Here is a 24,259-nt window from a genome sequence, read left to right as displayed (position 1 = left end):
CTGCCTTTGAGTATCTAGAAAAGAAGTAAATGTATTAGTATGTGTTGTTTGAATCTTGCATCTGTTCCAGCATCCCTTTCATGAGAACATTTTTCTCTTTTTTACCTAAGAAGCTGAAAAGAGTGAAGATTCCTCTGGAGCTGCAGGCCTCTCAGGCTTACATCGCACATACAGCCAGGACTGCAGCTTTAAGAACAGTATGTACCATGTTGGAGATTACGTCTATGTGGAGCCTGCAGAGGCCAATCTACAACCACATATAGTCTGTATTGAGAGACTGTGGGAAGATTCTGCTGGTAAGTTCGTTTTAAATTGGAGGGCAGATTGGTGAGATGTGACTATTGTACTCCTCCTTGGTTCTCAGGGAAGGAAATTGTAACTCAGACATTTTATGTCTTCCAACAATAGTTCTACACTGTCAGTAAATGCAATTAAGTACCCACTATATGAGAAACATAGGCTCAAGCACTGTTGGGCAGTGGCACAGCTGAGTCGAAAGAAATACAACTTTTTGAAGTCTAGTTGAGATTCAGTCATTCAACTGATATTTTTTAAAAACATACCGTGAGCCAAACTCTGTAGGATGGCAGAGATTGAGAAGAACAAAAGGCCTGTGTTTTGCCCCTGGCAAAACCACTCTGGTAAAAATCACAAATAAAGAAGAAATTGTTATAGACAGACATGTGCCTTAGCTTATAATTTGATGCCAAAAAGGCTTCCTAGAACAATTGCCTTTAACTTGAGACATAGAGAATGAATAGGAGTTAATGAAACCAAAAGCAAGCAGAAGTGTGATCCAGGGAATCCAATTGTTTCAGCTGTTCATCATGTAAAATACCTTTGTATTCCTTCACCCAAGAGCTAAATATGTCCTTTAGTATATCTTACATCCTTATAAAAGCACACAGCTTTAGGTGTGTCCTGACCCAGCAGAGTAGAGTAGGTCTCATCACCTTCCTTATTCTATTTATTATACATCTTTTAATAGGAGGGGGAAAGTAGTATTTTTTAGGCCTCATTACATTTCATTATTTTAAAGTATTGTTTCTTCTAAGATAATTGTATTAAGGAACCGTGGCCTAAAAGCACATTGCTAGGTTTAGGCCATGGCAGAATGGATGTAGTATTTGCTCATTTTACAAAGAATATGTTATTTTTGTTAATGGTAATTCTCTCTCTCTCTCTCTTTGTTTTTGAGGTGAAAAATGGTTGTATGGCTGTTGGTTTTATCGGCCAAATGAAACATTCCATTTGGCTACACGAAAATTTCTAGAAAAAGAAGTTTTTAAGAGTGACTATTACAATAAAGTTCCTGTTAGTAAAATTCTAGGAAAATGTGTGGTCATGTTTGTTAAGGTAAGAAACTCATTAGTCCCAAAACAATAAATTATTCCATGGGAATAAAATTTACAAACACAAAAAATTGATCTTTACAAAACTGATAGCTCTGTTTTAAACTGTTGAATTTTTTTTTAAGCTGTGTCTCTAGCTTCTGTAAAGATTTGGGGAGAAATTAACCTGAACATGATGGTGAAAGACCATTTGCTGCCTACACTATATAGCTATATGCAGTTAGCTTAAATTTTTTTATACCGGCAGATAAATTTTTAAGGGTGACATTTTCTGAAGGATCATTATAAATTGTTAGTGTGGTTTTAGGTAATAAGGTGCACTTTTTGTTTGTCTGTGTAGTATAGGCACATGCCCACAGCTTTAAGGAACATTATAGCTGTATGAAATACTAATATACTGTCAAAGGAGCAGTTGGTAAGCTAAATAAGCTAAACAGTATGTGGTAAGGCCATTCAGTATAAGGAAATACTCCTGGATCTCTAGCCATTTACCATTTGTTGTTCACTGTCAAAAAGTCTTAATACTTTAGCTTTTATTTCTTTGCTTGTTTGGTGATTTTATTTGTTTTTTGGTTGATTGGTTTTCAGAAAATTCACCTAATTGATTTTATTCTTATATCCACCAGGAATACTTTAAATTATGCCCAGAAAACTTTCGAGATGAGGATGTTTTTGTCTGTGAATCACGGTATTCTGCCAAAACCAAATCTTTTAAGAAAATTAAACTATGGACCATGCCTATCAGCTCAGTTAGATTTGTCCCTCGAGATGTGCCCTTGCCTGTGGTCCGAGTGGCCTCTGTATTTGCAAATGCAGATAAAGGGGATGATGAGAAGAACACAGACAACTCAGAGGACAGTCGAACTGAAGACAGTTTTAACTTGGAAAAGGTATGTAGATAATAGCCACATAGAAAAGAATTTTACATTTCAGAATACCTGGTCTCAAAAATAAATGAACAAAGTACTCAAATTCAGAATTAGAAAAAGAGCAACAATATAAAACCTTAGCCTAGGGACTTCCCTGGTGGCGCAATGGTTAAGAGTCCGCCTGCCATTGCCGGGGACATGGGTTCGATCCCTGGTCCGGGAAGATCCCACATGCCGCGGAGCAGCTAAGCCTGTGCGCCACAACTACTGAGCCCGTGTGCCACAGCTACTGAAGCCTGCGTGCCTAGAGCCTCTGCTCCACAACGAAGAGTAGCCCCTGCTCACCGCAACTAAAGCCCGTATGCAGCAACAAAGACCCAATACAGCCAAAAAAAAAAAAAAAAAAATTAAATTAAAAAAAAAAACAGCCTAATAGAAGGAATTATAAAGGAAAGAAAGAAATTAATAATTAAAAAAAACAGAGCAGCAGGGCTTCCCTGGTGGCTCAGTGGTTAAGAATCTGCCTGCCAATGCAGGGGTCACGGGTTTGAGCCCTGGTCCGGGAAGATCTCATATGCTGCAGAGCAACTAAGCCCGTATACCACAACTACTGAGCCTGTGCTCTAGATCCCGCGAGCCACAACTGCTGAGCCCGTGTGCTGCAACTGCTGAGGCCCGCGCACCTAGAGCCTGTGCTCCGCAACAAGAGAAGCAACAGTAATGAGGAGCCTGTGCATGGCAATGAAGAGTAGCCCCCACTCGCTGCAACTAGAGAAAGCCCACGTGCAGCAACGAAGACCCAACACAGCCATAAATAAATAAATAAATAAATAAATAAATAAATGAATAAATAAACAGAGCAGCAGAATTAAAAAGGAGACTTCGACAAGTTCAATGAGATAAACTACCAACTATCCTAATAAAGGAAAAAGAAGGGAATTAAGCTCAACATACAAAATATAGAGGAAATTTAAAGACTTGTACATTTCTGTTAATAAATCTGAAAACTTGAATGAGGGAATTCCCTGGCAGTCCAGTGGTTAGGACTCCACACTTTCACTGCCAAGGGCCTGGGTTAGATCCCTGGTCAGGGAACTCAGATCCCACAAGTTGCATGGTGTGGCCAAAAAATAAATAAATAAAACAAAACCAAAAAAAATAATTTAAAAAACCTGAATGAAGTGAATAATTTTCTAGGGTAATACAAATTAGTAAAGTGGAATCAAGTAGGGATAACACATGTAAGTGGACAACAATGTGAAGAAATTTTTTTAATGTCAAAGAGCTCACTTCAAAGAGTACTCAGGTCAGATAATTCCATAGGTAAATTCTTTTAACCCTTTAAATTATTGAAGGACTTCCCTGGCGGTCCAGTGGTTAAGACACCGCGCTTCTACTGCAGGGGGCATGGGTTTGATCCCTGATTGGGGAACTAAGATCCCGCATGCCGTGTGGTGTGGCCAAAAGAAAAAAAAATTATTGCAGAGCATGGAGAGCAAAGAAAACTTCCCAGTTTGTTTTACCAAGCCGGAATAATCTTGATTCCAAAGTCTGACAAAGTAAAAACAGAAAACTGCAGTTCAGTCTCACTTTATGAATACTGATACAAAAAATACTTGGGAAAAATGTATTGTTACAAGTGAAATCAAGTTAGTTGTTTGAGAACAACATGACCAAGTAGGGGGGAGTTCATTCTAGGAATGCAAGGATTGTTCAAAATTAGGAAAATTCAGTAATACACGTCATTATAATTAGTAGATAAAAGGAGAAATTATCTGATAAGGTATAGTACCCATCTTGATTGAAGTCTTCAGATGCATATTTCCTCAAAGTGATTTTTAAAAATTGTCTTCGTATCTCAAGCCTAGAGTAAAATTCCTTTTAATGTTATACACGTGACAGAGGTGCTTTCTGTACCATTATCTATATTTTTCTGAGAGTAGCCAATGTAGTTAGACAAACAAAAGTCGTAAAAATATTGACAGTAAGAGGCAAAATTATTTTTTTGTGGATAATGGGGAGAAATTAACTGAAAAGTTTTTGAAAACAGTTCAACAAGTATAAATTTCAAAATCTATATACATGTCATTAGCTTTCTTATATAAACAGAACAATAATTCATAAGACTTTTGAAAGTAAAATGAAAATGTTGAACACACTTTAACAACTGTTAGAAAAATCATATGGAAGAAAATATCCAATTCATATGAACAAAAAACATACATTAAGAAATTATCTTAAAAGGAATATATGGAACCTAGGGGAAGAAAAATAGTCTACTGCAGGACATTAAAGACTTGAATAAGTTGTTTTGGAACTTGACAAAATTATTCTAGCATTCTTTTTTTTTTTTTTTTTTTTAATTCTAGCATTCTTAGGAAAGAATAAATACATGACAGGCACCAGAAAAAGAAAAACTGAAAGAGTAGTCAAGAGTGCTTTACCCTGCCAAATAGTATTACATTTTACAAAAATACATTAAAAAAATATTAAGATATTAGCTCAGGGTTGGTCAGTGGAGGGAATAGGCTCTTCACAACTAAATCCAGAATATAAAGATACTCATTCATTCATTTTAGTTTTTATATATATATGTGTGTATATATATATATATATATATATATATATTTTTTTTTTTTTTTTTTTTAAGTAATTTATTTTTTGGCTGTGTCGGGTCTTTGTTGCTGCACGCAGGCTTTCTCTCTAGTTGCGGCAAGCGGGGGCTACCCTTCGTTGTGGTGTGCAGGCTTCTCGTTGCAGTGGCTTCTCTTGTTAAAGAGCACAGGCTCTAGGCATGTGGGCTCCAGTAGTTGGCACACGGGCTCAGTAGTTGTGGCTTGCAGGCTCTAGAGCAGGCTCAGTAGTTGTGGTGCACGGGTTTAGTTGCTCTCTGGCATGTGGGATCTTCCTGGACCAGGGATTGAACCCGTGTCCCCTGCATTGGCAGGCAGGTTCTTAACCACTGTGCCACCAGGGAAGTCCCTAGTTTTATATATTTTAACTTTAATTTTGAAATGATTTTAGACTTAACAAATGTGCCAGGTGCTTAACAAAGATAGTACAAAGACATTCCTTATATTCTTCATTCAGCTTCTGCTAATGTTAACACCTTGTAAAGCATGGTACAAGGATCTAAACCAGAAAATTAACGTTAATACTATTTACTAATCTAGAGACTTGATTCATACTTTCCCTTTTGTCCCACAATCGCCTTTTTTTTCTTCTAGTTTTATTGAGATATAATTGACATATAGCACTGTATAAGTTTAAGGTGTACAGCATAATGATTTGACTTACCTGCATCATGAAATGATGACCACAGTAAGTTTGGTGAACATCCACCATCTCAATATAGATACAACATTAAAGAAATAGAAAAAAAAATTTTTTTTCCTTGTGATGAGTACTGTTAGAATTTACTCTCTCTCTTAACATCTTTCCTATATAGCGTACAGCAGTGTTAATTATATTTATCATGTTGTACATTACATACTTAATACATATTTATCTTATAACTAGAAGTTTGTACTTTTTGACCACCTTCATCCAATCCCCCTTTCCCCCTATCCCCTGCCTCTGGTAACCACAAATCTGATCTCTTTTTCTGAGTTTGTGTTTTTGAAGTATAATTGACCTACAATACTGTTAGTTCCTGGTATACAACATACTGGTTCAATATTTCTATACATTTCAAAATGATCACCATGGTGAGTCTAGTCATCATTTGTCACCATACAGAGATACTATGTAATTATTCCCCACACTGTACATTTCATACCTGTGATTCTTTTATTTTATAACTGAGAGTTTGTATAAAGGTAGTATTTCAAATCAGCAAGAGAGGATGGAATCAAATGATATTGGAAAAACTGGTAGCCATTTGAAAAAAGAAGAAAAAAAAACCACCTGAACTCTACCTCATTTCATATTCCAAAATAAGTAAGATATAAACATTAAAAAAGAAACATAAGTTGCTAACGTAAGTACATTTACTACTATTTACCTGTAATCTTTTATTCATTTATAAGCTTGGAATGGATCCTTTTATATACATGATATAAAACCCAGTAGCCATAAAAGAAAAAAAATAGATCATTTTCTTGATACAATTGACAATATCAATTAGTTTAATGAAACAGTCTAAGGACTGCTGTTTCTAATGTACAAAGCTGTTTGAAGTCTAGGGAAAAAATAATACTGGAAAAATGGGCAAAGGACCAAGTAGATCATTTATAGAAGGTCATTCAAAAATGTAAGAAAATGTATTAATCTAATAGCTTTTAAAATGCCCAGCAAATTGGCAAGAAGTCTGAAGCCTGATAATACATGCAGCCTGGCGTCAGTGTGGGGTAACACACTCTCATCTCCCATCAGTGGCATTCCCTTTGACCCTGCTGTTTGATGGCAGGGAATGTGTTCCAACATAGTACTCAACTAGGTACACCAAAGGGTGACATCAGTGTTGTTTGTAAAAGCAAAACCCTAGGCCAAACCCAAATGCCTGTGAATGGGAATTAAATTGTTATACATCCATTCATATAATGCAAACTGCAGCCAGCAAAAGGAATTAACAGGTTGCAGAATGGGATGTGGTTCCATCATTACTCAGAAAAATCAAAATGTATGTTTACATATATGTATGTGTAAAAAACATGGAAAACTATAAACTAAACTGGATGATTATCTCTAGGGTTAGATCACAGAAGACTTGTTTTTTGTTTTTTTTTTCACACACACACACTGTATTTTATTTTTACAAGAGATAAATAGACTGACACCAAGCATTGTACATGGATGACCACAACAAAAGCAACAATGATTGCAATTACCAAACATGAAACACACTCATGCTATGTCATAATATTGACATTCAGTCCAGTAATCCTCCACTGTAACAGCTCCTTTACTTTGCAGTGAAAATTGATTTGTATATTCTTTGCCTCTGAGTCCTTGTTGGATTTTTTTTTTTTTAATTCAGACAGAAAGTCACAAAAATTATACTCATCCACATCAGTTCACTCAGTCCCATGTAATTAAATTTTTTTTTTTTCCTCTTGATCTTTTGTTAGCACTTTTATGAGTTCATCAGTTTTTCATTAGAGTTCTGAAAATGCTTATTCATTCAGTTCAGCAGTACAGTCAGTTACCAGAAACCTGTACTTGTCAGAGTCTTTTCCATGAATTTCTTAAAGATGAAACCCTTTTATAGGAACATATTTGCAAAAGCATCAGAGTACACACAGAACTGTCTGTAAATGACAAAAGACTTAAAAATGACCACAGTTAAAAATTTGATGAAAGTTCATAATAATGCAGTTGACAAGAAAATTAGTTATTTCTGAGATATACATTTTAAGGGAATAACTAGGATTATGACTTATAACATTATACCAGAACATATAAGATTTTTAGAAATTTCATGTAATGTCTGAAACATTTATATTAACATATTTCCATACAAATAACCCAATGAAAGTTTAGTATTAGTTGTTTTGTTTGTTTGTTTTTTTATACTGCAGGTTCTTATTAGGCATCAATTTTATACACATCAGTGTATACATGTCAATCCCAATCGCCCAATTCAGCACAACACCATACCCACCCCATCGCAGTTTTCCCCCCTTGGTGTCCGTATGTCCGTTCTCTACATCTGTGTCTCAACCTCTGCCCTGCAAACTGGCTCATCTGTACCATTTTTCTAGGTTCCACATACATGTGTTAATATACGATATTTGTTTTTCTCTTTCTGACTTACTTCACTCTGTATGACAGTCTCTAGATCCATCCACGTCTCAACAAATGACTCAATTTCGTTCCTTTTTATGGCTGAGTAATATTCCATTGTATATATGTACCACAACTTCTTTATCCATTCGTCTGTTGATGGGCATTTAGGTTGCTTCCATGACCTGGCTATTGTAAATAGTGCTGCAATGAACATTCGGGTGCATGTGTCTTTTTGAATTACTGTTTTCTCTGGGTATATGCCCAGTAGTGGGATTGCTGGGTCATATGGTAATTCTATTTTCAGTTTTTTAAGGAACCTCCATATTGTTCTCCATAGTGGCTGTATCAATTTACATTCCCACCAACAGTGCAAGAGGGTTCCCTTTTCTCCACACCCTCTCCAGCATTTGTTGTTTGTAGATTTTCTGATGATGCCCATTCTAACAGGAGTGAGGTGATACCTCATTGTAGTTTTGATTTGCATTTCTCTAATAATTAGTGATGTTGAGCATCTTTTCATGTGCTTCGTGGCCGTCTGTATGTCTTCTTTGGAGAAATGTCTGTTTAGGTCTTCTGCCCATTTTTGGATTGGGGTGTTTGTTTCTTTAATATTGAGCTGAATGAGCTGTTTATATATTTTGGAGATTAATCCTTTGTCCGTTGATTCGTTTGCAAATATTTTCTCCCATTCTGAGGGTTGTCTTTTCGTCTTGTTTATGGTTTCCTTTGCTGTGCAAAAGCTTTGAAGTTTCATTAGGTCCCATTTGTTTATTTTTGTTTTTATTTCCATTACTCTAGGAGGTGGATCAAAAAAGATCTTGCTGTGATTTATGTCAAAGAGTGTTCTTCCTATGTTTTCCTCTAAGAGTTTTATAGTGTCCAGTCTTACATTTAGGTCTCGAATCCATTTTGAGTTTATTTTTGTGTATGGTGTTAGGGAGTATTCTAATTTCATTCTTTTACATGTAGCTGTCCAGTTTTCCCAGCACCACTTATTGAAGAGACTGTCTTTTCTCCATTGTATATCTTTGCCTCCTTTGTCATAGATTAGTTGACCATAGGTGCGTGGGTTAATCTCTGGGCTTTCTATCTTGTTCCATTGATCTATGTTTCTGTTTTTGTGCCAGTACCATATTGTCTTGATGACTGTAGCTTTGTAGTATAGTCTGAAGTCAGGGAGTCTGATTCCTCCAGCTCCGTTTTTTTCCCTCAAGACTGCTTTGGCTATTCGGGGTCTTTTGTGTCTCCATACAAATTTTAAGATGATTTGTTCTAGTTCCGTAAAAAATGCCATTGGTAATTTGATAGGGATTGCATTGAATCTGTAGATTGCTTTGGGTAGTATACTCATTTTCACAATGTTGATTCTTCCAATCCAAGAACATGGTATATCTCTCCATCTGTTGGTATCATCTTTAATTTCTTTCATCAGTGTCTTATAGTTTTCTGCATACAGGTCTTTTGTCTCCCTAGGTAGGTTTATTCCTAGGTATTTTATTCTTTTTGTTGCAATGGTAAATGGGAGTGTTTCCATAATTTCTCTTTCAGATTTTTCATCATTAGTGTATAGGAATGCAAGAGATTTCTGTGCATTAATTTTGTATCCTGCAACTTTACCATATTCATTAATTAGCTCTAGCAGTTTTCTGGTGGCAGTTTTAGGATTCTCTATGTATAATATCATGTCATCCGCAAACAGTGACAGTTTTACTTCTTCTTTTCCAATTTGTATTCCTTTTATTTCTTTTTCTTCTCTAATTGCTGACAATCAATTTTAAATTTTACATACTCTAATGTTTGAATTATTTCCAACAAATGCACTTTTTATATAAAGAAGAAAAATAAAGTTTTTAAATTGTTAATGTAAAAACTGGAAAAAATGAATTTTTAGTGTCCTAGAAAAAATATCCATTTTAGTGTCCTTACAGTGTTTGTAAGAGAAAAGGAGCTTGGGAAAAAACATGATATTTTTTACATTTTACCAGTATGTCTGGGAATCATAGAGACATTAATTTTAAAAGAAGAAATGTCAGTGGAAGTCAATGTGGGAATTAACTTAAATTTGTTATTATTATTGTCATTAGAATTCGTAAGTCCCCAGTGTTCTCTCTATGTATGAGTTACTTTTTTAGTCTCATATATTTATTTTAATATTGCATGGCCAAATCATGTCATGCTAAGAACTTTTTAGATGAATAACTAGAACAGAACCCATTCCTGAAATAAAATGTATTCTTAATCTCAGGGCTTTCTTTTTCATAGCTTCCATTCCTTCAGGTGCCCCCCACCCAACATATATGTGGGACCTCTCTCATTCTTAAGGATTTTCCAGGAAGTCCATTTCAGTACCACATTAGAAATCATAAAGATCAAAACATTAAATTATTTTGGACAGTCTAAAGGAGATTTTTTTTTCCTTAAGGTTGAAGTTTCAGATATTCTCAGGGAGATGCAGTAGAAAATTTGGGGGGTGTTCTGCAGTTTCCTCAGCTTTTATGTGTTTTAGAGCTTTTGTATTTAAAACACCAGTGCTGTGCTCAGTATCTGCTAGGTTCTCCGTAAATTATGTTTCTTATTTTCATTAGTCAGAATTATCTTTTATTTTTCTTCTGAGTCAGGCATTATTCTGTGTATGTAGCATGAATTGTGTCATTTAAGCTTCCTAACAGCCCCATCTGATGGGCACAATATCTTCATTTTACAGATGATGAACCTAAGGCATAAGAGGTCAAGTAATTTACCCATGTCACAGCAGCCAGTAGGTGACAGACCCTGTAATTTATTCAAAAACAGAGTATGTGTGTTTATGTCACAGAGGCTATGCTGTTCCCTTCCATGTTGGAATAAATCCAAATGATAAAATTTTTAAATCAGTCAGTTGTTAATATGAAGAAATGTGGTGAAGAGGAAGCTTGTGTAGAATTTGCTCCTTATCTTTTTAACAGTTGCATGAGGCTGTTTTCTGTATGCTGATAAGTCTTCTCCATTGCTGTTTTTTGTTAAAGTCTATGAGAATGGGGGAAGAAAGGAGAGGGGAATAAAACAGTCTTGGAGTAACATTATTTTATGAAAATTAACTAGAAATTTAAAATAGATACAATATTTGATAAGACTCAGTTTGATTTCAGTAACCTATTCCTTTGGTTTCCTATCTTTATCAGAGCTTCTGTTTATGGTTATTTTTTCTTTTAAGTTAAAATGAAGGAAATCTGCCTTCCCTTCTTACCTTCTCTGCCAACTCCTTTATTGTCAGCGGCCTGTCTTCAACCAGTTTCCTTTACCACAGGAGAAAGAAGACGTCCCTGTGGAAATGTCTAACGGTGAACCAGGTTGCCACTACTTTGAGCAGCTCCGGTATAATGACATGTGGCTGAAGGTTGGCGACTGTGTCTTCATCAAGTCCCATGGCCTGGTGCGCCCTCGTGTGGGCAGGTGAGCGTTTTTGAGGTAGAGAGGACAAGGTTTGGTTTGAGAGATTCGGAGCCAGTAGAAATTCATCACTGTTTAGGATGAAGGCTAAAGTCCCTCCCTTGGCAGCTTTTCCAACTTCCTCTCACACCACAGTCTCCCTGCTTACGCCTCTAGCCACACTTCCTTCTTTAAATTGCTTCCATGAATCCTTTTTTTTTTTTTTTTGCTTTTTCTTCTCCTGCCGTTTACTGAACTCTCAACCCAGAAATCTCCCTGCCAGCTTCATATGGTGAACTCCTTTAGCTTAAATTTGAAATGGCTTTTCCTTAAGGAAGCCTTTCCTGTCTCCTCCAGACTAGGTTAGGTCTCCCTATTACACATTTTCAGAGCACCGTGTATTTCCTTCTTCTCAGAGCACATATCATTTATATTATCAGGCTTCCATATCAGACTGCAAATGCCCTGAGAGTTAGAGACCCTCTCTTTTTGAGGAAAAAAGCGGTATATATACCTTTATATCCCCTGCTCCAAGTATAGTGAGTGAGGCTCAGATATTTGATGAACAAGTAAATGGGTGGAAGTATGGTTGGATGACATAGAATAGCTTTAAAGGAGTCAGGGCGCAGGGCTGGGCAGTAGAGGATAGTAGTTAAGGAAAGTAGTTGGTTCCAAGAGATCTTGGTTTAAGTCCCAGCCCTGCTAGTTTAATGTCCATAGGCAAATGACTTAACTCTCTGAGCTTGTTTTCTCATTGTATTTGTTCATCATTCAGTAATTGTTTATTACACACCTACTATTTGCCAGGCTCTGTAGATATATTAGTGAATAAAACAAACAAGTATCATTAGTCCTGCGGATCTTTTTTCTAGTGGGAAGACAAACTATAAACATCATGAATAAGTAAAATGTATAGTGCATTACATTATGATATGTGCTGTGGAAAAAAACAGAGCTGGGTATGGGGAATCAGGAGTGCCATGGTCAAAGTTAGGGTGTTCAAAACTTTAAATAGGATGGTATGTAAAGCCTCACTGAGAGCTGACAGTTGAGCCAACACTTGAAGAAACCAAGGAAGTGAGTAATGTAATATCCAGGGAGAAAGTTTTCCAGGGACAGAGAACAGCCTGTGTAAAGACCGGAAGAGAGGCATTCCTGGCCTGTTCAAATCATCAGAGTCTGTTACAGGCGGAGTGAGCTGTACATGAGTTAGATAGGAGATATGAGAGCCAAGGGATATAGTGCAAATCTTGTGGGACTCAGAAACCATTGTAGGGACTTGGGCCTTTACTGAATTAAATGAAATATCATGGATTATTTTCAGCACAAAAGTGACTTTTTTGGGGGGCGACACTGCGAGGCATGCGGGATCTTAGTTCCCCGACCAGGGATCGAACCTGCGCCCCCTGCAGTGGAAGCACAGAGTCTTAACCACTGGACCACCAGGGAAGTCCCCAGAAGTGACATCTGACTTAGGGCTTAGCAGGATTGCTCTGTCTACTGATTATAAAGAGTCAAAGGTAGAACAGCGAGATCTGCTAGGAGGCTCTTGCAATAATCCAGGCAAGAATGATGGTGGTTCAGGCCAGTAGTCAGATCCAATTCTGTAAATTAGTCAGATCCTGTTTTGAAAGATTGAGTTAAGAGAATGTAGTGTCCAAGAGAGAGGAGTCAAGGGTGACCCCTGCATTTTGGCCTGAGGAACTGGAAGGGTGGAGTTACCATTAACTGCAATGAGGATGCTGCTTCATGTCTGGAACCATGAGGCTATTGGGACAATAATAATAGCAACTTTATGGTGTGGTTGTGAGGAATGGTACAGTATCTGCACTGAACAGTCAGATGTTAATTTTTATTTTTTTCTAGGGAACTGGTCTGTGACTTTCATCAGATTCTCATGGGGTAAAGGTGTATTAGATCTTGACCTTCAGAAAGGTCATGAACCATGGCCTTAAAGGAATATGTGCCACTGATGTGATCTGACCCCAAATATTGATGATCTGTGTGTTTATTCAGCTCACAAATCCAATGATAGATGCTTAGCATCTCAGGAAGAAAACCTGAGAGTCAGCTTAAACTATTAAGTTGTATGCCTTAGTATTATGTTAAAAAAAAATTTTCCCCCTGAGATGAGTAGCCAAATGTTCACTTCTCTTTTTTCCAAGTATCTTTTCACATGCTTAAAGGGGAAAAAAATCAAGGAAATTGTCTTATTATCAGAACAGCCAATGAAACTTCTCTAAATAGTGCATATCATTAAGTTTTTGGTTAACAGAATTTTTGTTAGACTAAGCCTTTAGGAATGAAACCTGTAAGAACTCTATTTTAATGGAATTTCTCCATTTTTTTCTCCCAAGAATTGAAAAGGTATGGGTCCGAGATGGAGCTGCATATTTTTACGGCCCCATCTTCATTCACCCAGAAGAGACGGAACACGAGCCCACAAAAATGTTCTACAAGAAAGAAGTGTTTCTGAGTAATCTGGAAGAAACCTGCCCCATGACATGTATTCTAGGTAGGTATTCATGCTTTTAATTGTAGGTATTCATGCTTTTAATTTAATCTTATTCATTCCACAGTTGGTTGAATAGTTCTTCTGTCCTGGGTACTCTTCTAGGTGCTAGGTATACAGCAATAAAAAAACCAAAATCTCAGCTGTCTCAGAGACTTACAGTGGGGCAGAGGCTGGGGAGTCAGTAAATAAATTAAAATTAAATATATAGAACATCAGGTAGTAATTAGGGCTATGAATGAGAATAAAGCAGAGGAAGAGGATAGAGAGTAATGTTGAGGGGAGGTCCTATTTCAGGTAATGTGGTCAGCAAAAGCCCCTCTAATAGGTGACATGAGAGTAGAGCCCTGAAGGAAGTGAGGAAGAAAACCATTCAACGCTGAGATTTTACTCCTTTTAGGCACAGCAGACACCAAATGCAAAGACCTTGAGGCAGAGTATCTGGGCATGTTTGAGTCACAATAAGAAAGCCGGGTGGCTGGAGCAGCCAGGGGGTGTGGTAGGGAATGAGCCCTCTAGGTGGCTGGGCACTCAGTCATGGTAGGTCTTACAGGCAGTGCAGGGATTGATCTAGAACAGATGAGAGGTCCTGTGAGGAGTCTGAGCAGAGAGACCATGTGAGCCGACGTATATGCATTAGAGGAATCACTGTGGCTGCAGTTTGGAGGATGTGTTGTAAGAATAAGGTAGGAAGCAGGGAGAGCAATTAAAAAACTTTTACAGTCTCTGTTGGATTAACCCTAGTAGTGTTATTGTTCCCATTCCAAAAATGTGAAGGACTCTTGTTTTGGTTTCTGTTGTGTCATCCTACTGAGTGTTCACAGTGGCATTCTGCTTCTCAGATCTAGTTATATGCACCATGTACTGTTATTGTTTTCAGCTGTTGTATTTATTCTGGCCCTGAATTAACTCCTTAGCTTACTTACACCAACTACTGTTTACATCTTTTGGAGTGGTTTTCCAAAAGGTTACTAGTCACAGCTTTATATTGATTACATATGGTTATAAAGTTGAAGGAGCCACCATGCTTACGACCAAAAGGAAATTTGCAGATTAAAAAGTATTTTACACTTAGACTTTGGTCACTTTACTGTTTACCTACATTGTTTTTGGTACTTTGAATTTTTTCAGAATTGGATATGGTAAAAATGTCTGAATGGCCAATAATTCAGTACATTTTCCTCTTCCCCTCTGGGGAGAGGCAACAAAATCTAGTGAAGTTATTAAATCCTTCTTGAGTTTCTGCAGCAGAGAAAGTTTTCCTTTTAACTTGTGCCCTAGAGCTTTACTCCCTAGTGTAAACCTAGTCGGGAGACTCAAAGAGAACATAACAAAGGTGAGACTGAAGTCTTCTTTGGTTAGGACAACTGTATCATTGATTCTTTTTTAGTTATTTTCTTCGTGGTTACCCTGGGGATTACATCTTAAATTTATGACAATCTGGTTTCATATGCTATACAAAAAAACTCTGTTTGGGCTTCCCTGGTGGCGCAGTGGTTGAGAGTCTGCCTGCCAGTGCAGGGGACACGGGTTCGAGCCCTGGTCTGGGAGGATCCCACATGCCGCAGAGCAGCTGGGCCCGTGAGCTACAGGTACTGAGCCTGCGCCTTTGGAGCCTGTGCTCCGCAGCAGGGGGGGGCCACGGCAGTGAGAGGCCCGCGCACCGCGATGAAGAGTGGCCCCCGCTCGCCGCAACTGGAGAGGGCCCACACACAGAAACGGAGACCCAACACAGCCAAAAATAATAAATAAATAAATAAATAAAGTGTAAAAATTAAAAAAAAAACAAAAACAAAACTCTGTTCCTCTATAGCTCCATCCCTCCCCCTTTGTATTATTGTAAGAAATTACCTCTTTATACTTTGTGTGCCCATTATCATAGATTTTTAATTATTGCTTTGTGTATTTGTCTTTAAAATCATATAGGTGAAAAAGAAGAGGATTTACAAACCAAAAATATAATATTGCCTTTTATATTTACCTATGTAGTTACCTTTACTAGTGGTTTTTATTTCTTTGTATGACTTCAAGTTATTGTCTAATGTCCTTTCATTTCAGCCTAAAGAACTCCCTTTAGCATTTCTTGTAGGACAGGTCTGCTAGCAACAATCCCCCTCATCTTTTGTTTATCTGGAAATGTCTTGATTCCTCCATTTTTGAAGGCTACTTTTGCTGGATATAGAATTCTCCATTGGCAGTTTTTTCTTTCATGTCTTTCATCAAATTTGGGAAGTTTTTGGCCACTGTTTCTTCACATATTTTTTCTGCCCCTTTCTCTTTCTCTTCTCCTTCCAGGACTCCTATTATGCCTATGTTGGTTACGCTTAATGGTGTGCCACGGGTCTCTAAGATATTGTTCATTTTTCTGTATTCTTTTTTCTTTCTTTTCCTCAGACTTTTCATTTTAATCGACCTGTCTTCAAGTTCGTTGATTCTTCTGTGTGTTCAGATCATCTGTTGAACCCTTCTAATGAATTTTTCTTTTTTTTCCATATTTATTTATTTATTTGTCTGTGATGGGTCTTAGTTGCAGCATGCGGGATCTTCAGTTGAGGCCTGCGGGATCCTTAGTTGCAGTATGCAGGATCTTTAGTTGTGGCATGCAAACTCTTAGTTGTGGCATGTGAACTCCTAGTTGCAGCAGGTGGGATCCAGTTTCCTGACTAGAGATCGAGCCCAGGCCCCCTGCATTGGGAGCGCAGAGTCGTAGCCACTGGACCACTGGGGAAGTTCCTCTAATGAATTTTTCAATTCAGTTATTGTACTTTTCAGCTTAAGAATATCTATTTAGTGTTTACATTTTCTGTCTATTGATATTCTCTATTTGGTGAGACATCATTCTGGTTTCTTTTAGTTCTTTGTCCATGGTTTCCTTTAGCTCTTTGGGTGTATTGAAGACAGTTGATTTAAATTCTTTGTCTAGTAAGTTCAGTGTCTGAGCTTCCTCAGGGACAGTTTCTGTTCATTTTTTTCTAATCCCAGGTAAGCCACACTTACATGTCTCATGCATGCCTCATAATTTTTTTGTTGAAAACTGGATGTTGAAACTATATTTTGAATATTATGATGTGATAACTCTAGAAATCAGATTCTCCCCCCTCCTCAAGTTTTGTTGTTATTGCTTACTGTGGGTTGTCGTTGCTTGTTTTTTAGTGACTTTTCTAAGCTAATTTAAAGACTGTGTTCTTTGTGCTGTCACTGAAGTCTCTGTTCTGCTAGCTTTGTGGTCAGCTAGTGATTTAACAGGATTTTCTTAAATGCTTGGATCCAAAAAACCCAAAAAATTCCCAGTCTTTGCAATTGCATACTGCATCTTTGTTGGAGCACACCTTTAACACTCAACGCAGAAGTTTACAACTCTGCCTTTGCCTTTACTACCTGCTTGTGCAGGGCTTGATAGTCAGCTAAAGGTGAGAGCTTAGGGCCTTCTCAGGTCTTTGCTGAGCATGCACCCTGCCCGTGGCATGTGCATGGCTTTCTAGATTTTCAGGACTATGTGGAAGCTTTTCAAAACTCTTATTCCCCAAAGAATAAGAGTTAGGGGGGTGGGGGGAATGGATGAGGTAGATTAAAATGCCACAACGCTCTCCTGCTGGCTTTCAGTCACTTTTTTTTTTTTTTTTTTTTAATTAATTAATTAATTTATTTATGGCTGTGTTGGGTCTTCGTTTCTGTGCGAGGGCCTTCTCCAGTTGCGGCAAGCGGGGGCCACTCTTCATCGCGGTGCGCGGGCCTCTCACTATCGCGGCCTCTCTTGTTGCGGAGCACAGGCTCCAGACGTGCAGGCTCAGTAGTCGTGGCTCACGGGCCTACCCGCTCCGCAGCATGTGGGATCTTCCCAGACCAGGGCTCGAACCCATGTCCCCTGCACTGGCAGGCAGACTCTCAACCACTGTGCCACCAGGGAAGCCCTCAGTCACTTTTTTCCTTAAGTAAGCATTCATTTGGTTGCTGTAAACTTTTAGCTGTTTTCCAGGATTCCAATAATGTTGATTCTCACAGTTTTTGCTAGCTTTTCTTAGTGTTTCTGTGAAGGAACACTTGGATTCCCCAACTGCCATTTTCACTGACATCACTTGAAGTAATTCCTTTTTACAGTTGCCTGTTAGAATGTGTTGCATTCTGTAGTTTATAAACTAGTTTTTTTTTTAATCTAGGATTTCATTTATTTCAAACCATAACCCTGTGTAAAAGATGCTGATATTCTCAGAAAGGTCATGTTACTGTCCAAGAAATGGACCAGAACTGAAACTTAGGTCTTCTCGTTTATACTTCTGTACTGGTGTTTGGATTGTTGGTTGGTTTACAGCCAACTGGGACACTGTTGAGGGTGAAAGGGGGTGCCAGTAATATTAGGCAGGACAACAGGCATACAGTGAGATGTTCATCTTGAGATAAACCCCTAAAGAAAATGCATCTAGTGGTCACAAAATGGGTTTTCAGCCCAGCTTGTGGATTTCAATATCCACCCTCCCCATGGGAGAAAAGTGTTTCTTTGTTAAATTTTATATTGACTTAAATGCAAGGAGGCAGATCTTTTTTTAAATTAATTTGTTTTTGTAGACAGTAGTAATTTAAAGTGTTTAAACTTAAGCTTTAGAGGATTTATAATTTCATTGTGTTAAATATACACACTGTTGAATGTAAATCTCATTTTTGTCTCTCTGAAACAAAAGTTTTAAGGATAATTAGGTGTAATTTTTTCATCTTCTACAATATAGACCTAGTAGGCCTATTTCACTTAGGAAATAGTCCTGTTTTCCTAACTATTATATATATGTTCTTTGTTCAGTTTCTGTTAAGAGTTGTCCTCACTAACTTGAATGGTAATCAAATGGCCACCAAGAAGTTGCTTTTGGGAATGAACATGGCCTTACCTGGCAGAGAGTACCTAAGGGTAACTTAGGCCACTTGAGTGATAAAATTTCCAGGAACCTCAGCTCCTCAAACATGCCAGTTCCTAATTTATTGCAAGTTCTATTTTCTTCATAGTAGATTTTTTTTAATGATTCTTTAATTGAAAAACTATTCTTAGTAAGGCAAGAAAAATAAAAAGGTTTTAAGGATTAGAAAGGAAAAATAAAATGATCAGTTTTTGCAAAGGTACAAAGAAAATCCAAGAAATGTTCAGATAAATTGGTAGATTTAGTGAAAATATCAACATCATCTGTATTTCTATTTACCATCACTGAGCAGTTAGAAAACTAAAATTTTTAAATATGCAATTTACATTAAATACCTAGGAATAAATCTTTTAAAAGATATATAAGACTTACACATACACATGCTAAAAAAAAACTGTCAGGAAATTATCAAGAGAAATTAAAGAAGACCTAAATAAATGAAGTGATCCGTTATGTTTATAGCTGAAGGACTCGGTATTATAAAGATGTCAGTTCTTCCCAAATTGATGTATAGATTCATTGCAGTTCCAGTCGAAATCCAGCAGGTTTTTATAAATTTTTTATCCATTAATAAATGAAGCTTCCTAAACTCTTGTCTTTTCCCTATCTTTTGAGGGCCTGGTGGGAACCCCAAGTCAGGACAGGGACAACACATCCATTCCAAGGCCACCATCATTTTTACTCTTTAGCTGTGGGCAGAATTTTTACCTTTTCCAAATCTCTATTTTTCCTCTATGAAGTATGGAAAATACTAACTGTCCCTCTCTGAATTGAAAAGCCTTTGGATTATGTAAGTAAAGTGCTGTGTAAACCCAAGGCAGTGATAATAATTATAGCTATTTTAAGCTTGTAATATGGGGACTTCCCTGGTGCTTCAGCGGTTAAGACTCCACGCTTCTACTACAGGGGACACTGGTTTTATCCCTGGTCAGGGAACTAAGATCCTGCAAGCCACACAGTGCGGCCAAAAAAAAAAGTTATAAAGTGTTTCTAATGTGTTTTTACATGTTTTGCTTGTAAATGTTTAGTAAGTTGTTAGCTATGAACACTCCTGTTAAGGTCAAGAGCAAAATAGGAATGTCCTTGTCACTCATGTTTAACATTGTTCTGAAGGTACTAGCCAGTGCAGATAGAAGTAAGAAACAGACATTTCAAATAAGGAAATTAAGGAGATGAAGATTCAAGAGAATCAACCAAGAAGCCATGGCACATAATAAGAGAAGTAAGATGGTTGAATATAAAATTAATAACAAACTAATTGCCTTACAAGATTAAATAATAGGACTTCCCTGGTGGTGCAGTGGTTAGGAATCTGCATCCGCCTGCCAATGCACGGGACATGGGTTCAAGCCCTGGTCCGGGAAGATCCCACATGCTGCGGAGCAGCTAAGCCCGTGCGCCACAACTACTGAGCCAGTGCTCTAGAGCCCATGAGCCACAGCTACTGAGCCCATGTGCCACAACTACTGAAACCCACGCGCCTAGAGCCTGTGCTCTTTAACAATAGAAGCCACTGCAATGAGAAGCCCGTGCACCTCAACAAAGAGTAGCCCCCGCTTGCTGCAACTAGAGAAAGCCCGCACGCAGCAACAAAGACCCAAGGCAGCCAAAATATTAATTAATTAATTAATTTTGTAAAATGCACTTTAAAAAAGAAGATTAAATAATAATAAAAAAATAGAATTACCTTAGGATAAATTTAACAAGGTATTGCCACAGTTGTATAAAGAAAGTTTTTTAGTGCTACTTTTAATGCATTTAAAAGGGAATGCTTGGACTTCCCTGGTAGCACAGTGGTTAAGAATCCGCCTGCCAGTGCAGGGGACACGGGTTCAAGCCCTGGTCCGGGAAGATCCCACATGCTGCAGAGCAACTAAACCCATGCACCACAAATACTGAGCCTGCGTTCTAGAGCCCGTGAGCCACAACTACTGAAGCCTGTGCACCTAGATCCCGTGCTCCACAAAAAGAGAAGCCACCGCAATGAGAAGCCTGCGCACTGCAATGAAGAGTAGCCCCTGCTCGCCGCAACTAGAGGAAGCCCGTGTGCAGCAACAAAGACCCAACACACCCGATCAATCAATCAATCATTCAATGGAATGCTTGAACAAATTGCAAAGCATACCATGTGCTTGAATAAGAATTTTCTACATCATAGAGATGTTCATTCTCCCTAAATTAATCTTTAATGTGATCCCAATAGACATACCAATGGGAATTTTCTGTGAGAAAGTTGGGACTAAATAAACTGATTTTTTAACATCATGTCACAAAAGAAACAAAAATCAGGAAAATTCTGAAAAGCATGGTGAAGGGGAGAGTGTCTATCCTTACAGATACTAAAACATCCTAACACTATAATAATTTAAATTATTTGTATGATATATGAATAAACATTATTTGAACAGGATAGAAACTTTAGCAGTAGACTCAAATATAATTTAATTTGTGATAAAAGTGGCATCCCAGGTAAGTGGGAAAAGGTGGGTTTTTCTCTAAGTAGTATTTGGAAATTAGGTAGCCATTTGGAAAAAGTAAAATTGTATCCATCTCTTGTGTCAACTTCAAAATAAATTCCCAGATAAATCACAGGCGTAAATGAACCTAAAATGAAGTAGCAAAGATACCAAAAGAAGTGATGGGAAAGAAATTTTTATAACCTTTGACATAAAACCCAGAACTCATATAAGAAAGATGGATAAATTCAACTATATAAAAGTTTAAAATGTTTGGCAGAAGTAAAGACAGATGACAACTTTGGGAAGATATTTACAATGTATATCATAGAAAAAGATCAAATTTCCCTCGTATATGAAGAGCTTCTATAAACAATTAGTAAAAAAGATCAACATCCAATAGGAAAATGGGCAAAGATTAAGAGAGAGCAGAGAGAAGTTTATCAGTGGTTCTTAAAAGAAAATATGAACTTCAGCCAGTAGAGAAATGCAAATTAAAATTACCCAGATGCTGCTTTTTTTAAAATTACCTATCAAATTGTCAAAAATTCATATGTTTACTAGTTGATAAGAATACAGGGAAGTGGCATTTGCCCACTTTGTGGTGGGTTTATGAATTAGCATAACCTCTATGGAAGGTAATTTGATAATACCTATAAAAATTAAAGTGTACATACCCTTTGACCCAGGTTTTGTACTTCTAGAAATTTATTCCTCAAATGTATTCATCCATGTGCAAATTGATATGTGTCTTTTTTGGGAGGGGGGCCGGGTTGGGTCTTCGTTGCTGCGTGCGGTCTTTCTCGAGTTGCATCAGGTGGGGGCTACTCTTTGTTGTGGTGCGCGGGCTTCTCATTGCGGTGACTTCTCTTGTTGCGGAGCACAGGCTCTAGGCGCTTGGGCTTCAGTAGTTGTGGCTCGTGGGCTCTAGAGCACAGGCTCAGTAGTTGTGGTGCACAGGTTTAGTTGCTCTGCGGCATGTGGGATCTTCCTGGACCAGGGCTCGAACCCGTGTCCCCTGCATTGGCAGGCGGATTCCTAACCACTGCACCACCAGGGAAGTCCGATATATGTCTTAAATTATTTATGTCAACATTGTTTTGCTTCAGTAGGAGAGCAAAAATTTGGAAACAACCTAAATATCCATCAGTAGGGAACTAGTTGAATAAATATATTAATACCAGCAGTGATCCTCAGATTTATTATTTTGGAGCAAAATTTAGGTGTAAAACAATATAAGTGATACGCTACCATTTGTAAGTTTGTATGTGTGGTAAAATATAAATGTTGCACATAAAGTGCAACATTTTAACCATTTTTAACTGGACAATTCTGTGACATTAAATCCATTGACAGTATTGTACAACCATCACTGGAACACATCTAGAACTTTTCATCACCCCAAATAGAAACTCTGTACCCATTAAGCAATAACTACCCATTTCCACCTCTCCCAGCCCCTGGTAAGCACTGTTTTACTTTATTTCTCTATGAATTTTGCCTATTCTGGGTACCTTATATAAGTGGAATCATGCAAAATTTGTCCTTTTGTGTCTGACTTATGTTACTTAGCATAAATAAAAAATTCTCAAGGTTCATCCATAGTGTAGCATGTATCAGAATTTTATTCCTTTTTAAGGCTGAATAGTATTTTATTGTATGTATATATAACATTTTGTTTATTCATTCATCTGTTGATGGACATTTGGGTGGTTTCTACCTTTTGGCCAATTGTTTATAATGCTGCTGTGAACATTGGTGTATGAGTATCTGTTTGAGTCCCTGCTTTCAGTTCTTTTGGATATTTACCTAGAAGTAGAATTGCTGGATCAACTCTGTTTAACTTTTTGAGAAACTGCCAAACCGTTTTCCACAGCAGCTGCACCATTTTACATTACCACCAGTGATATACAAGGGTTCCAATTTCTCCACGTCTTTACCAACACTTGTTACTTTCTGGAGGTTTTGTTTGTTTGTTTGGCTTTTTTCCCTTTATAATAGCCATCCTAATGAATGTGAAGTGGTATTTCATTTCAGTTTTGATTTGTATTTCCCTAATGAGTAATGATGTGAGCATCTTTTCATGAGCTTATTGGCTATCTGTGTATCTTCTTTGGGGAAATGTCTGTTCAGATCCTTTGCCTATTTTTTGAGTTGTCTTGTTAGTGCTGAGTTGTAGGAGTTCTTTATATATTCTGGATATTAGACTCTTACCAGAGATATAATTTGCAAATATATTCTGCTGTTCTATGTGTTGTCTTTTCACTTTGTGTCCTTTGAAAAACAGAAGTTTTTAATTTTGGTGAAGTCCAGTTTATCTTTATTTTCTTTGGTTGCTTGTGATTTTGATGTCACATTTATGAAACCATCGCCTAATAGAGGGTCACAAAGATTTACACCTATGTTTTTCTTCTAAGAGTTTTATAGTTGTAGCTCTTACATTAAGGTCTTTGATCCATTTTGAATTAATTTGTGTATATGGTATATGGTAGGCTTCCAGCTCCATTCTTTTGCATGTGGAAATCCAGTTGTTCCAGCACTACTTGTTAAAAAGACTATTCTTTCCCCATTGAATTGTCTTGGCACCCTTGTCAAAAATCAGTTACCCGTAAAAACTCAGTTGTATGGGTTTATTTTTAGACTTTTAATTCTATTCCATTGACCTACATATCTATTCTTAACACCTGTGTATACCCTTTAAGTCTTCTAACTTGAATCACGTGAATATATTAATTCAAAAATAATACAAATTTAAAATAACTGTTAGCTATGACCACAATTTACTCCTTTAATTTCTCTCCAATTTTCTCTTTCAGGAAAGTGTGCTGTATTGTCATTCAAGGACTTCCTCTCCTGCAGGCCAACTGAAATTCCAGAAAATGACATTCTGCTTTGTGAGAGCCGCTACAATGAAAGTGACAAGCAGATGAAGAAATTCAAGGGACTGAAGAGGTTTTCACTCTCTGCTAAAGTGGTAGATGATGAAATTTATTACTTCAGGTAAACTTGAAAAACTAAGGAAGAAAGAGCA

The 24,259-nt window shown here is 37.5% G+C and overlaps 1 protein-coding gene across 21 annotated transcripts in view; it reads left to right on the top strand.

Moving 5' to 3' along the window:
* Nucleotides 1-24,259, top strand: part of PBRM1 (polybromo 1) — a 114,467-nt gene that overhangs the window by 73,518 nt on the left and 16,690 nt on the right. For all 21 annotated transcript variants that reach the window (XM_059939873.1, XM_059939872.1, XM_059939884.1 and 18 more), the window contains 6 exons: nt 111-296; nt 1,199-1,356; nt 1,979-2,242; nt 11,235-11,380; nt 13,714-13,871; nt 24,045-24,228. In XM_059939873.1, coding sequence (XP_059795856.1) covers nt 111-296; nt 1,199-1,356; nt 1,979-2,242; nt 11,235-11,380; nt 13,714-13,871; nt 24,045-24,228 — 1,096 coding nt within the window. The remainder of the gene's footprint in view (nt 1-110; nt 297-1,198; nt 1,357-1,978; nt 2,243-11,234; nt 11,381-13,713; nt 13,872-24,044; nt 24,229-24,259) is intronic.

The sequence above is a fragment of the Balaenoptera ricei genome, chromosome 11 (genome assembly GCF_028023285.1).
Source record: "Balaenoptera ricei isolate mBalRic1 chromosome 11, mBalRic1.hap2, whole genome shotgun sequence".
Lineage (NCBI taxonomy): Eukaryota > Metazoa > Chordata > Mammalia > Artiodactyla > Balaenopteridae > Balaenoptera > Balaenoptera ricei.
Note: the sequence above shows the minus strand (reverse complement) of the source record. Positions and strands in the feature narration are given on the sequence as shown.